The sequence below is a fragment of the Mustela lutreola genome, chromosome 5 (assembly GCF_030435805.1).
Source record: "Mustela lutreola isolate mMusLut2 chromosome 5, mMusLut2.pri, whole genome shotgun sequence".
Taxonomy (NCBI): Eukaryota; Metazoa; Chordata; class Mammalia; order Carnivora; family Mustelidae; genus Mustela; species Mustela lutreola.
In genome coordinates, this window is record NC_081294.1 from 28,492,300 (window position 1) to 28,508,035 (window position 15,736).

A 15,736-nucleotide genomic window follows, 5' to 3' on the forward strand; every position below is an offset into this window, starting at 1 on the left:
ATTTTTGGTCTTTCCAGATTTTTCTTGTGGTTGATTTGTAATTTCACTGACTTATGGTTAGAAAAGATGCATGGTAGGATTTTGAACTTTTTGAATTTGTTGAGACTTGTTTTGTTGAGAATGTTCCACGTGCATCAATTGACTCTTTGATACAAAATTTGTATTAACTGGTTCTAATGGTTTTATATGTAGTTTATTTTGATACATAAAAGTATAATGAATGGAAATTCTTTATTTTAAGGCTAGTGAAACATTTAATATTATTTGATTTACTAGGCCTATGAATATAAATACCTGTGAAACATCAAAAATAGTAGGTACTTTAATAAGCCCTAGTTCTGTGTGAAAAATTAGCAGTCAATGAAACTAACAGGGCACAGCACTGGAAAAGGTCTGAAACATAACATTTTGGAAGAATCTGGCTTTCTAATGATGCTGTAAGAGTAAGAAATAAATGTAGTTTAAAAAACAAAGATAATACTAGTTTAATTATGTTTATTCACATACAGTTGCCATTAAAAGGTTAACTCATTCATAAAAACATTTCTTCTACTGTAATATCCTTTGCCTCTTTTCTCTTCCAAATAAATCCCCACAACATAGCAGAAATGTTAGAAGTTACAGTGCAAAGGAAGCAAATTAACTATTTTTTAAACCTTTAAAACATGACTGATGAACAGTTTTACAGAGTAGGTTGCCTATTAATATGTTACATATTAACAGATCTACGGTACCATTTTGGACAATCAGATTTGCTTGATATAAAGATGGAGCTGGAATTTTTGTCAAGAAGGTATTTAAACCTCTTAGAAGAGTTTTTATAAAGAACTGAAATCCCATACCATAAAGTGTTCTCTTCAGTTAATCATTTTAAATCAAGCCAGAAACTAGATTCAGCTCTAGGAAAACACTGATTTTTTGTTTTTATGCATCATGTAAACACTGCTCTGTCTATGCAGATACTCTTAGAAAAGAAAAACAGATTCTTGTTCTGGATATACATCAAAACCTAGGTTACCTTTGTGTAACATTTATTTAAAAATTTGACAAGAACATGTTAAATGTTGGCAAAGCTAATAGCACTCAATTTGATTATACATCCTAGCTTTCACAGAATTTGAGCTCACAAGACTCAAGTTCTATTAGGATTAGATTAGAGTCTATTAGGATAGACTCTTTCATTCATCAGTGTAGTATACCCAGCATCTGACACAGTACATAATACAAGGTATGTGTTCAATAAATATTTCAATGTTGAATATAACTTCTTAACAGCAAATGAAAAAAAGATACAACTCTGAATAAATTTGTCTCATGATGCAGCAATAGGTGCTTTTTATAAGAATTCTAGGATTGCTTATAAGTAGATCAAGAATTAGATAATTTCTTCCCAAACTAAAGGAACTCATGGGGCGGGAGGGGAATGGGAGCCGTAACATTTTATCTTTCACAAAGCTAATTTGTGAAACATGGAATACGAGGCTAGGTAAAAACTACCATGATATTAAAAGTAAGGCAGTTCCAAAACTTGTGTTTTGTATATTTATTGAAGAATCCCATTTTCTGACACTATTCCTAATACTAGATATTTTTTAAAGGTTTTACCAAACTACTAATATGTCTAATTAGCTCATCTTTTTAGTATTTGAGTCCATGTTAGAGTTTTAAATATGGAAGAACTTATTAAGATTCAAAAGCATTAAAAAAAAGAAAAGTCTAGGACTTAAAATAGCTATTGGATAATATATTTATAACAGTATCATGATTTGTCCAGATGTACTTTTTCACCCACCACTCTCAAAATTAACCTGAAAGTCAATTATTAAATGAAAACCAATAATTTCAAAAATGATTGTTTGAACTTCTTAAATCAGTAGAGAGCTGTAACAATATTTTACTCTGAAATTAGAAAATTCTAAGCATATATAAAAAACAAATTTACCTACTTCAATTAGGTCAATATCAGGATTTATCAAATTTCTCCATCAAAATTTTTTAAAAATCTTGATTTTTAGGTACTATAAAAAATATACACTAATCAAATGATATGTGTTTGGTCTGACCAATTCCGCAGTTAGAAAGGGAAGGGGAAAAAAAAAACTTGTACAGTGAAATTTCAAATCCTAAACATTTAATCCTTTATTTGAGCCTACCCTCTCTCAAAAGGTTATCAGTACTCTTAGATACCAACTATAAGCAATATAGAAATTTCACTGGTATCAATTCTAATCTGTTTAGTCCATCCATTTTCTAACACAGTGAACAAACTTTTCTATCCAAATTCAAAAGAAGAATAATGCAAATCTCACTTTCTTGGTCACCTTTGAAGCCCAGGGCCAACCAGTCTCAAGAATAACCAAAATATGGTAGTCTGTTTCTGCAGTGAAAGCATTTTCCCAGTAATCAAAATTTGTCATCTGAGGAAATCTTTCATTGTTCTAGAAGCACAGTTCGAAGCTCATCTTCTTTATTGATCATCATTGAAGCAATTGCTCCATCATTAAACTCAAAAGAAGTACCTCCATCTACAACCATGCAGGCATCCCAACAACGAGAACGAACACACACCCTGAGAAGAAAGAAACATCTCATTAAATACTAAGTTGTCTTAACCTTTAATTATGGTTTCTTTAAAACTCTTAATATTTTTTGAAACTGGTAGATCATTTGGCCTTGATTTTCAAAATCAAGTTGTTCTTTGGTTTGAGAGAGTAATATATATGGATACATTACCAAAATCTAATATTCAGGATACCTCCATTCACCCAGATAGCTATGAGAGAACAAGTCCAGACTTGATGGAACTCACAGGCTTTTTTCATACAAAAAAATGTTGAGCTATTACAAGTGCTAATATTGAGCAAGAATGTAACTGTTTTCATAGTTTAACACATGAAGAGGCACAAATTTGTAGTGTACAGCTCAATGAACACATTTGTGTAGTCATTCCTCACCCAAATCAGGACTCAAGTGTGCCCCAGTTCCCCAGAAGCCCCCTCCTCGCTACACATGCACTATTTTTTTTTAAAGATTTTATTTATTTATTTGACACTCAGAGATCACAAGTAGACAGAGAGGCAAGCAGAGAGAGAGGAGGAAGCAGGCTCCCCGCTGAACAGAGAGCACAATGAGGGGCTTGATCCCAGGACCCTGGGATCATGACTTGAGCCAAAGGCAAAGGCTTTAACCCACTGAGCCACTCAGGCACCCCCACATGCACTATTCTAATGTCAGTCACCATCACAGTCATAGCTGTTTGTTCTTAAACTTTATATAAATGGAAGAATACAATAGGTCTGCTTATGTGTAGCTTTCTTTTCCTTAATAGTATGCTTGTGAAACTTACCCATGGTTATTAACAGTAGTATTGGTGTATTCATTTCATTGCTATATGAAAATACTTCCATTGTATGAAAATACCAAAATTTATGGCTCTCTTCTATTCACCAACACCTGAGTTTTTACTACTGGAAGCAGTGCTGCTGTGTATATTCATAAAATTTATTTTATTTTATTATTTTTAAGATTTTACTTATTATTTGACAAAGAGAGAGGGGGAACACAAGCAGGGGGAGCAACAAGCAGAGGGAGAAGGAGAAGCAGGCTGCCCTCTGAGCAGGGAGCCCAATGTGGGGCTCAATCCCAGGACCCTGGGATCATGACCTGAGCTGAAGGCAGCCTCTTAACTGACTGGGCCATGCAGGTGCCCTGCTGTGCATATTCTTGAGCATCTTTTGTTGCAGACATTTGTGTATCTACAGTTCTGGTGGGGAAATTTGCATTTCCCACAAGAATAGTAAGTTCAAGGATGTTTTTCATACATGTAACCATTCAGATACCTTCTGTAAAATGCTTGTCCAGAACTTTGGCAATTTTTCTACTGAGCTGCCTTTTCTTGTTGAGTTGTAGGAATTTTTACAATACTCTGGATATAAGTCCATTGCTGGATATAGGTATTGCAAATACCTCACTCTGTGGCTTGCCTTAATGTTGTCTTGATTAACAGAAGTTCTTAATTCTAATATAGTTCAATTTTCCAATCTTTTGTTGCTAAGTGCTTTATATGACATGTTTAAAAAATACTGCCCAACTGCTAAAGTCATGAAGCTTATTCTGTTTACATGAGCAAAAATTTAAATGTCTTTGTAGTATCACCTAAACTGAGTACAGATTTATTGAGTAACCAAAATTAACTCTCAAAGGAGTAGAATGAGTTTCCTTGTTTTTCCTAGGAAAAAATCAACAGTATTTTTTTAAAAAGAGTGTGTACACTGCATAAGCAGCAATTCAAACTTAAACCATTCTTTGCCTGACAGGAGACAGATGACATTTAGTTTTTTTTTTTTTTTTTCCAGAAAATTGGACAACGTTTACAAAATAAATTATGTATTTTTTTATATCCACCCTTCAAAAAAAATCAAACCTGCTAGATGTGGAATAGGGAGGGGTTAGTTTTAGGGAAAAGGTGACAGAAATGAGTCCTACTCTAAAAGTTTATTGCTACACAACTGAGGTTTTATATGAATGTTTATATCTTGCTTTTTATCCCATAGCATATAAAAAAAAGTTGCTTTCCAGAAAAAGTGATTTGATCTTGTATGTCTTAATATATTAAATCTACATCACCCAATTAAATATTCATGATCCTTCTATTTACTGTACCATTTTAGAGAAACTGTAAGTATGTTAGAAAGGAAAATACCATTCTCACCAGGGTATATAGCATGACACCTCATTAGCTCCACAAGTTCTATACCTTTCCTACCAGATTAAGTTTGAATGAGTGGATTTCATCAAAATGAATACTTTAAAACCAAGAGTCCTTTATAATTACAAGAAGTGAAAGCACTGTCACAAGTCATCCTTTGGAAGCTTACTTTGAGGAGAAACAGCGCTGACGACTGCTGGAGAAAACTCTGTTTGCTATTGGTTCTCGAATACTGAAAAGTATTTTTGGTTCTTCTGGACTGAAGAGCAGCGATTCATTATATTCATTTGTTACTATGAAGAAAAAAATGTAATAGCAGAGTCAATGCAAGATGGTCACTTCTGAGAAGTGCAAAATGAAAAACGAATGCCATCTCCTCTTCCCAACTTAAAAGCAACTCTGTTTGGCACAAAGTTTCTTGGAACTCACAATACATTCCATTAAAACAAAACAAAACGAAAGAAAAAAACCCACCTTATAAATGAGGACTGGGTTCCAAGACTAGGCCATCAAAGCCTGTATCAACCACAATATAGCAGAAATAGATGTACTGGGGTGGGCTACAAAACCAGTAATTAAACAGAAGGAACTAGCTTGAGGCACTCAAATGGAACTTGGGCTCCAACAGTTCCCTTGCCAAGTTCCCTTCCAAAATACCATGTCAAAGTGTTCATAAGTTAATTGTCTTGATGTAAAATGCAGTCTTAAACAATAACAGGCAAAATATGCTTTCTCTAATGAAACTGCGATTACTCAAAGATATTTTTAGAAATCTCTGAGACCTGATTTTCATAACCAAGGGGCACATCAAAGTTGATAGGCAAAGCACAAATTGGTTAAAAACAACTGTACAAAGAAATCAGGCTTGTAAGAATGTTTATTTGAACACCACATTAAAACAAATCATAAGACTGTCAGACAATCTAGCTTATTTACTAAAATTTCACTTAAATTATTTGGCTCTTTGAAAATAATATATCAGAAATAAAAATGTACTTTTCTGGAGAGAGAGACAGACACACACACAGTGTCCTAGCTCCAGGGGGGCCTAGCTGGCTGCAGTCACTAGAGCATGCAATTCCTGATCTCGGGGGTGTGAGGTCAAGGGCACAGAGAGAACTTTAGGAAAAAAAAAAAGTACTAGCTCCAAAAGAAGTTAATTCCAGAAATGTCTGTAATAGTGACTGCACCACATGCTTTCACTATTGCTTCTAAAGAACAATCAAATTTTCAAAGTTGTAACATTCACTCAATAGAGTAAGAAAAAAAAAAAAATCACTGTATTTTACATATACCCTTAAATTTACATGCCTGATATGTTTCAGTTTTAAATAATTATGTTTTAAGTTAAATTATATAATGAATCATTACTATAAATGCCTAATTTTCCTTTCTTTGACACATACTTAATGTTAATCTTTTTAGTCTCCAATAGGGAGAAAGTCCACTTTAGAGAGCTGAAATGGACTTTAGAGATTTAGTCCTGTTTTTTCAAACTATTACAGGCCAAGCATCTTCCTCAACAAAGGAAGTTTTACCTGGAAATCCAAAATATTCACATAAGCGAACTGACACTATTAAATATATAAGTACATTCACTATGAAAAAGTTTGGAGTTTTTAAAAATATAATTGACTTTGAAATCTCAGGATACTCTTCAGTTAGAAATAGAAAGGAGAGCTTTAGCGGGAAGTCTGTACAAAAATGTTCCTGATAGACGAGTTGGGACTTTAGTGAGTTAATTTCATATGCAAATCAAAGGAACATGTTTTCTAATTTAAGAATTTAAATATATAGAAAAAAAATTTTAAGAATAAAGTTGAAGAATCCCTATGCATTCATTACCAATCTACTTCCACTTCCTCATCTTATAGTCCAGGAAGCAGAGGAATGGAATCAGTCTTGCTCATATTTTCAGTGAGTGACTGGTCTGCGATTGGACCCCAGGTGGTCAAACTCCCTGATCAGTAGTATTCTTTCCCAACAGAGCTAGTTCTCTCAAGGAAACCCTGAAGCAACTGGCAGGAGTAAGTAGTCAAAAGTTAAGGAGAATATTTTAGTGAATGTGAAGATAAAGCATTCACAGCTCAGGGAATTTCATTTCATTCACAGGGTATTAATGGCATACTGAAGTTAGGTAAACATTTCCCATTTGCTGATCTATATTTTTCCATATTTTCCTATCCCCCAGGACATAGTCGTAGTGTTAACTACACTACATGTCAAAACCATGTGTTTTGACATAAAGGTTATATATTTCATAGTTCACAAAAATATAATATATAAAAAGTCCAGCTGAAAACTTTTTATTGCTTAAATATATGTAAGGGGATATTATATCAAGAGACTGTTTGAGTCAAAAAAGTACTATGCTTTGCTAATTAGACAAGTTAACTTCACAATAACATCCTCAAGATCGATGCAGAACTTAAATGAAACTGTTAGTAATTATGATCATTAGTCACTGACCTTTCTCTACCAATTCTCTGTTCAATGGAAGACTTAAATTCCCTTGTCGTTTTGCTGTTGAAAAAGGAAAGGGGGAAATAAATACCTTGATTAAATATTGTGTGTCATATAACAGCTAACATATAATAATATATACATATTATATAGCATATAATTATAACATAATAGCTATTATGGTACTCACCAATATTTAAAACATCTTCCACAGCCTGAGTTGCAACCCTGTTAATATTGAATGACCTAGAAACAAACATAAGTTCTTTAATTCTACAAACAAACTAAAAATGAAAAAGAAATTATCTACCTAATATATAAAAAACTCTTAGAATTATCAAGGAAAAAAAAAAAAAACAGCCAAAAGATAATAGCCACTTCACCCAGTTTTAAAAAGTGGGCAAAGTACATTTACAGGCCTATATGAAAACAGTTATATGACAAACAGTTACAGGTCTATATGAAAAAGTGTTCAATTTTACTCCTACTAAGGAAATACAAATTAAAGACTGATAATATATTGGCATAGATATCAGAAAAACATTCTCATATACTGATGGGCTTATGGAAGTTGCAGTTGGAGGGCAATTCTGTGTTATTAAAATTTTAAAATGAACATATTCTTCAATCTACTAATTTATCCTAAAATACACTTGCATCTATAATACACAAAGACATGTACAAGATTATTTACTGAAGCATTGTTTATAATAGCAAAACAACTCATATCCATAGGAAATAGATTAAATGTTACTATGTAGATATTAAAAAGAATAAAATAGAACTGAATGTGCTGACAGATAATGGATATGTTAAGTTAAAAGCCAAAGGCATTATATAGTATATATAAATAAACAGGGAAGTAACATATACAATAAAATGTGTATACACACACACACACACACACACACATATATACATATGGGATGGTTGTGTCTGGAGATTAGTAATAGAGATATGAAATGAAAGACTAGCTTTTCATTTGATACCCTTTTATACTATTTAACATTTTTAATGTGCAAATATCTCTTTAAATTACAAAACAGAAAAGATGAGAAATTTTTACTGTGTGATGCCTTGCTTAACCACTTAAGAACAAATATTAACACAAACATGAATCACTTTTTTTTTCTTGAAGATTTATTTATTTATTTGACAGTGAGAGGGAGAGATAGAGAGCACAAGCAGGTGGAGCAGCAGGCTGAGGGAGAGGGAGAAGCTGGCTCCCTGCTGAGCAGGGAGCCCAATGTGGGGCTTGATCCCAGGACCCTGGGATCATGACCTGAGCTAAAGGCAGCCTCTTAACCAAATGTGCCACCCAGGTGCCCCCATGAATCACTTTTAAAAGTAGCTCTGTCCTTGGGTCTACAAAGATGGTTATGGAAGGTTTTTTGTTGTTGTTGTTGTTTTGTTTTTTTCATTCTTTCCAGTGATTTAGAATTCTGCTGCTGCCTCACAATTCTTCTCACATAGCTTCAGTAGATAACTCAATGACCCACACACTCTCAACGTAATTCAGTGATTCTTAACCTTTTTTGAGGAGGGCAAGTAACAGATACTCTTGCATACCCTTCTAACTCTATACCCTTCACATTTTGAGAAATGTGGTAACATTGTGGGCATTCTCTTAACAATGCAGATACACAAATTTTTATATTAAAAATTTGGGGTCACTCACAGTCCACATACCTATGCTAAAAAAAACAATCTCAGATCTAGCCATTGCCTATTCTATTTTTCACCATTATCTACTCCAATTTCCTACTGCAACCACACCAAGCCCATTCTTGCTCATACTTACTATGTGGCATGAAGCAAAATACTTTAGGTATCCTGACTCATTGTTTAGTATGAGATGCCATATCTATCTCATTAGAATTACTGCCACACACTACAGGGCCAGGCATCTGTGGCACCACCTGGCTCATGGCAAGAACTCAATACTGAATGAAAATACCAAATGAAAAAGATGTACATGAGTTATATCCTAATTCTTCTGAATATTCACATTATTGGAAGATACGGTTTTAGAACTCTATTTTAAATTAAGAAGTCACATAAAATGAGCTATACTTATTAGGGTTCCACTGAATTAAAATATTGATGTTAAGACTTAAGAGAACAAAAGTCTCCTATGACTTGATCTAACAGTCCTAGAACTAAGACTTATTCAGGAGACCACAAGACAACCCTAACTAAGTCCTCTGAATAGGGGTTAAATTAAGAGGAATTTCCTATGGTTGCAAACTGGATCTCAGCCAGTTCACTCTCCCTTTAGGAGTGGTTTATATTCTACATCAAAGACAAACTATATGCTTAAGGAGGTCTTAGCTAGCCCATCACGACTTTTTTCTTAGGTCTACAACTTTCAACATTCTAAACATTCCCAAATCACACACAACTTCCATTAAAGATAATCCAACTGAAAGACAAATTGAATCTCTTATCTTCTTAAGCCAGTAAAGCTTTCTCTCCTCACTTAAGTTCATCTTTAAATTGGCCATGACAGAATGTATGGAGGAGGGGGATTGGCAATAGTCCTAAAAACCAACAGAAAGACATGTGATCGAACTCTGTAGTACTTCTCCCAGTGAATGTAGCTAAGTCCACACTAGGAAAAGGACAGAGATGACCATGAGACAATTCAGAGACAATCTGCTATGCAACATAACCCTTACCTCCTCTGTCCTGTGGAGGAATTTTTAGAAATGCAAAATGGGATAGCTAATCCCCACTTGCTTTGTGTGTGCATGCGCACATACTGTGTGTGGGTGTGTGTGTGCATGCGCATAGTCAGGCCATCTTCTCCATCCTTTCTTGTCATAAAGCCATGTGACAGAGTTCTAGCTACAGGAATGAGAACGGAAGTCACGCACATGTCTAAGCCTGTGTCCTGTAAGCCTCCCATAGGTGATCCTCCAAGTTTTTCCTCCTTCTCTGGCTTGATATATGTAAGTAGAGGGGACTTAAGCAGTCATGTTTAAAAGACGGTTGAGCCACATGATAGAAGGAGCCTGGATCCCTGAGTCACCACTTACAGATCCGCCTCCCAACTAAAGACCCACCTGGACTTTTTAAGAATAAGATACAAACTTCTATTTTGTTAAGTCACTGAGATTGGGGGGCTATCAGTAACGATAATTATCTTATCCAAAGTTACACATTTCCACGTTTCATAGTCAAAGCAAGGACTGAGAGGTCACATAGGAAAACTTCTATCTCCATATCAAGAATTGAAAGAGTAAAAGAAATAGGCTATCCTATTTCTTTCTTTCCAGTGATCCCTAAGGTCTACGGTTTAGAGTTAAGTCCAGAACTTAAATCTGTCTTCACCATTTATTAGCCACATGGCTTTGGGAAACTCCTGAGACTTTAATAATACTCTATTAAGAAAAATAAAATCACTTACTTCCAAAGTGTTTTCGAAGATTTAAATAATATATGTAAGCTCAAGACAAAACTTAGAAATGGCAGTTTCGCTTATTTGCGGAGCATAAGGAGAAACACAGAGGACATGGGGAGATGGAGCGAAGAAGTGAGTTGGGGGAAATTGGAGTGGGGAGATGAACCATGAGAGACTGCGGACTCTGAGAAACTGCGGGTTTTGGAGAGGAGGGTGGAGGGGGGCGGGTGAGCCTGGTGGTGGGTATTAAGAAGGGCATGTATTGCATGGAGCACTGGGTGTGGTGCATAAACAATGAATTCTGGAACACTGAAAAGAGATTTAAAAAATAAAATTTTTTAAAAATTAAAAAAAGAGAAAAATGAGCAAAAAAAAAAAAAGAAAAAGGAAAAGAAAGAAACGGCAGTTTGATAGACATACACCTTTCTCTCAGCTCTTCTGGCCCCCAGGCTTCTCTTCTCCACCTCCCCACCACAATCTTCTGAAGAGAACAAGGACAACAGACGAATGGGAAATGCAATCACAGCAAAAGAATGATCCGTAATAAGAGGGAATAAGGCAGAAGATGTTAGAAGCCAGCAAGCTATGTAGGGTCGAAGAGAGAAGAGGCTGAGTGACTGAGGTGGCAGGGACAGGATACAGTTAGGGACAGAGACTTCTAGACAGACACAACACTGGAGACCACAGGAGACTTTAACAAGCAACATGGAAAAGATGGAAATCCTAATTTAAGCCATACCCATGTCCAACATCAACTCAGGACTCAGCTGGAAGGTGTGTAGGAGTGGAGGGCAGGACTGTTTTACAAGCCTAGTGGCTCTTATTCTTTATGCTCTTCTTACTACTAAAAAGTTGAAAACCAAAACTATCAAAATCACACAGACATAGACACACACTCCAAAGCAAAAGCCAAAGCCAATTCCCTGCCTTAGCATAACCACTATTTCACTAAGATTAGCAAGTTTACCTTGATAATTCTTCAAAAAACCTACTGACACATCTTTGAATTGCAGGAATTGTACAGACTGCTCCCCCTCTGCATTTAAAGCTGGCGGTCAAAAGGGCCAAACACACCTGTTTTACAGCCAAACACACCTGTGCTTGTATCCAGTTTCTGACACTAATTGTGACCTCCCCCTAATTATTTATCCTTGCAAAGCTTCATTTTCTACCTTTATAAAACAGGGATACAACTACCTTCTTGCAGGATTTCTGTTAAGAATATTATCAATGTATAAAAAGCGCCTAGTACAGTGTATGCAGAGTAGCAGAAGCAAAATGACTAAGAGCTTGTAATTATAATCCATACAACAGAACCTACAGAATCAGAAGATAAAGTAATCTTATTTTTTTATAATTTTTCAATTTTTTAAATAAACATATAATGTATTATTAGCCCCAGGGGTACAGGTCTGTGAATCGCCAGGTTTATACACTTCACAGCTAAAGTAATCTTATATTATCTGTTCCATTTCCCCTCACTTTGCCGAAAAGGAAACTTGTACAAGATCACAAAGCTAGTTAGTGGTTTAGCCCGGGCTCTAACATCCAGGCTACTGCTCTTTTCAATTATACCACTTTGCCCACTTTGAGGGTGGGGTGGGGGAATCAGAATACCAGAAGAGGAGAAGGAGAAGGATCTAAGAAACCATTTCTGATCCTCAATACAGTTTTCAACAAGTAACACATCGCAGTGAGCAGAAAAGATGTTATGATAAATTAAAGCAGTTAACTGTGATGTTTTCATTTTATGAGAGGGTTACACAATAATTTTATAACAGATTATTAAATTTATTTTTTCAAACAATTATTGATAAAAAGTCATCTTAGTCATACATCTTTGTGTATGGTGTAAGAAAATGGTCGAGTTTCCATTCTCTTACACCATACACAAAGATAAACTCGAAATTGACAAAAGACTTCAACGTGACACAGGAATCTATCAAAATCCTAGAGGAGAACATTGGCAGTAACCTCTTCGACATGGGCTACAGAAACTTCTTTCAAGACACTTCTCCAAAGGCAAAGGAACAAAAATAAAAATGAACTTTTGGGACTTCATCAAAATTAAAAGCTTCTGCACAGCAAAGGAAACAGACCATAAAACAAAGAGGCAACCCATGGAATGGGAGAAGATATTTGCAAATGACAATATAGACAAAGAGCTGATATCCAAGAGCTATAAAGAACTCAAACTCAACACACACAAAACAGATAATCACGTCAAAAAACGGGCAAGAGATGTGAACACTTCTCCAAAGAAGACATACAAATGGCTAACAGACACATGAAAAAATGTTTATCATCATTAGCCATCAGGGAGATTCAAATCAAAACCACATTGAGGGGCACCTGGGTGGCTCAGTGGGTTAAAGCCTCTGCCTTCGGCTCAGGTCATGATCCCAGGGTCCTGGGATCAAGCCCTGCATCGGGCTCTCAGCTCCGCAGGGAGCCTGCTTCCTCCTCTCTCTCTGCCTGCCTCTCTGCCTGCTTGTGATCTCTGTCTGTCAAATAAATAAATAAATAAATAAATAAGATCTTAAAAAAAAAAAAAAAAAAAAAAACCAACACATTGAGATACCACCTTACACCAGTTAGAATAGCCAAAATTAACAAGACAGTATTCAACAACTGTTGGAAAGGAGAATTCTCTTATACTGTTGGTGAGGATGCAAGTTGGTACAGATACTTTGGAGAATAGTGTGGAAATTCCTTAAGAAATTAAAAATAGAGCTACCCTATGACCCTGCAGTTGCACTACTGGATATTTACCCCAAAGATACAGATGTAGTGAAAAGAGCCATCTGTACCCCAATGTTCATAGCAGCAATGACCACAGTCGTCAAACTATGGAAAGAGCCAAGATGCTCTTCAACAGACGAATGGATAAAGAAGATATAGTCCATATATACAATGGAGTATTATGCCTCCATCAGAAAGGATAAATACCGGGGCGCCTGGGTGGCTCAGTGGATTAAGCCACTGCCTTTGGCTCAGGTCATGATCTCAGGGTCCTGGGATCGAGCTCCGCATCGGGCTCTCTGCTCAGCAGGAGCCTGCTTCCCTCTCTCTCTCTCTCTGCCTGCCTCTCAGCCTACTTGTGATCTCTCTCTCTCTGTCAAATAAATAAATAAATAAAAATCTTTAAAAAAAAAAAAAAAAAAAAAAAAAAAAAAAAAAAAAAGAAAGGATAAATACCCAACTTTATATCAACATGGACGGGAATGGAGGAGATTATGCTGAGTGAAATAAGTCAAGCAGAGAGAGTCAATTATCATGGTTTCACTTACTGGTGGAGCATAAGGAATAACATGGAGGACATGGGGAGATGGAGAGAAGTTAGGTTGGAGGAAATCAGAGGGGGGAGACAAACCATGAGAGACTGTGGACTCAGAAACAAACTGAGGGTTTTGGAGAGGAGGGGAGTGGGGGGTTGGGTGAGCCTGGAGGTGGGTATTAAGGAGGGCACATACTGCATGCAGCACTAGGTTTGGTACATAAACAATGAATCTTGAAACATGGAAAGAAATAAAATTACAAAAAAAAAATCATCATTTTAAAAATATAGTTGTCGGGACAGCTGGGTGGCTCAGTCAGTTAAACCACTGCCTTTGGCTCAGTTCATGATCCGGGGGTCCTGGGATCAAATCCCGCAACCGGCTCCTTGCTTGGTGGGGAGCCTGCTTCTCTCTCCACCTCTGCCTGCCACTCTGCCTGCTTATGCGCTCGCTCTCTCTCTCTCTCTGACAAATAAATAGAATCTTAAAAAAAAAAAGAAATACAGTTCTCACTAACCCTCAGGAAAATAAGATCTTATCCAATCTTTAAATAGCACTTCTCATTTCCAAAGGTTAATTTATTTGACAAAGATGAGGATTTCTTTTTAAAAGATGTGAAGTTATGAAGTACTTATGAATGAATATGGTATCTGAAAATTAACTCCAAATAATATAAGACAAAAGGAGACATCAGGGGAACAGAGTAAACGATTGGCATGTGTTAATAATTATTGAAACTGGCTAATGGGTACATGGATATTGATTATACTATTTGGTCTACTCAAATTTTTCCATCATAAAAAGTTTTTAATAAAAAGTAATGCTGAGGGGTGCCTGGGTGGCTCAGTGGGTTAAGCCGCTGCCTTCAGCTCAGGTCATGATCTCAGGGTCCTGGGATCGAGCCCCGCATCAGGCTCTCTGCTCTGCGGGGAGCCTGCTTCCTCCTCTCTGCCTGTCTCTTTGCCTACTTGTAATCTCTGTCAAATAAATAAATAAAATCTTAAAAAAAAAATAAAATAAAAAGTAATGCTGAAAAAGCATTACTCCATTTTAAACTATCTAAACTTAAAATCAGTTTAATAAGTACGGTTTTCTGCTGTATTTGTGAACATGTAGTCATTTAAAAAAAAATGAGTGAATATGTATTAGGTACTAGGCTATACACACAAAAAATTAAGGGAGGGGGAAAAATACACACACACATACATAACACAAAACCACAAGTCACCATTCCCAATGCCTCCTGTTGCTTGAACCAGCTGGGTGTCAGCTGGGCAGAGAAGAATGTGGTAAGTGCTATAATAGTGCTAGGAGGAAAAAGTGGAAGCAATGCACCAAAAGACAGTTCATTATGCTGATGAACTAGATTCTAGTAGAGATTTCCTACACAGAGTGACGTCTGAAGACTGGATTTTTCAGCCGGGGGATGGGAAGTGGAGAACGTTCAGGCATTCAATGCAGGAAGAAGCTGCACTGAGCAAACACAAAAAGCCTGAGCGAGCAGGTTGTGCCGAGCATCACAAGTAGCCTGCAGAGTGTCCAGCGTGCTGGCGGATGAGGGCAGGACAGCATTAGGCTGCGAAGGTTCCTTAGGTCATATTTAAAGGGTCTGACATACAGACTGAATAATCTGAACACAGCCAGAAGTAAATGAAACTTTTACAGCACAGAAGGGATACAGCCACATTTTTCTACATTTTAGAAATACTACTGTTAGCAGTATGGATGACAGCCTGGAGGACAAAGGGTGAGGCACAAAGAATATTCACTAAAAAGTTAGGAGGTCTGAACCAAAGAAATAGCAGGAGAAATTGAAAAAGAGGGGCAAGGACTTCAGAAGTGTGACAAGCAGGATTCAGAGGCTGCGATGTGTAAGGGGGAGAC

General features: G+C 36.4%; 1 protein-coding gene across 3 annotated transcripts in view; it reads right to left on the reverse strand.

Moving 5' to 3' along the window:
* Nucleotides 1-478: 478 nt before the first annotated feature.
* Nucleotides 479-15,736, reverse strand: part of NADK2 (NAD kinase 2, mitochondrial) — a 45,921-nt gene continuing 30,663 nt past the window's right edge. For all 3 annotated transcript variants that reach the window (XM_059173809.1, XM_059173810.1, XM_059173811.1), the window contains 4 exons: nucleotides 7,362-7,417; nucleotides 7,178-7,231; nucleotides 4,878-5,001; nucleotides 479-2,569 (listed from right to left, as the gene is read on the reverse strand). In XM_059173809.1, the coding sequence (XP_059029792.1) occupies nucleotides 2,431-2,569; nucleotides 4,878-5,001; nucleotides 7,178-7,231; nucleotides 7,362-7,417 (373 nt within the window). In that variant the 3' untranslated portion in view covers nucleotides 479-2,430. The remainder of the gene's footprint in view (nucleotides 2,570-4,877; nucleotides 5,002-7,177; nucleotides 7,232-7,361; nucleotides 7,418-15,736) is intronic.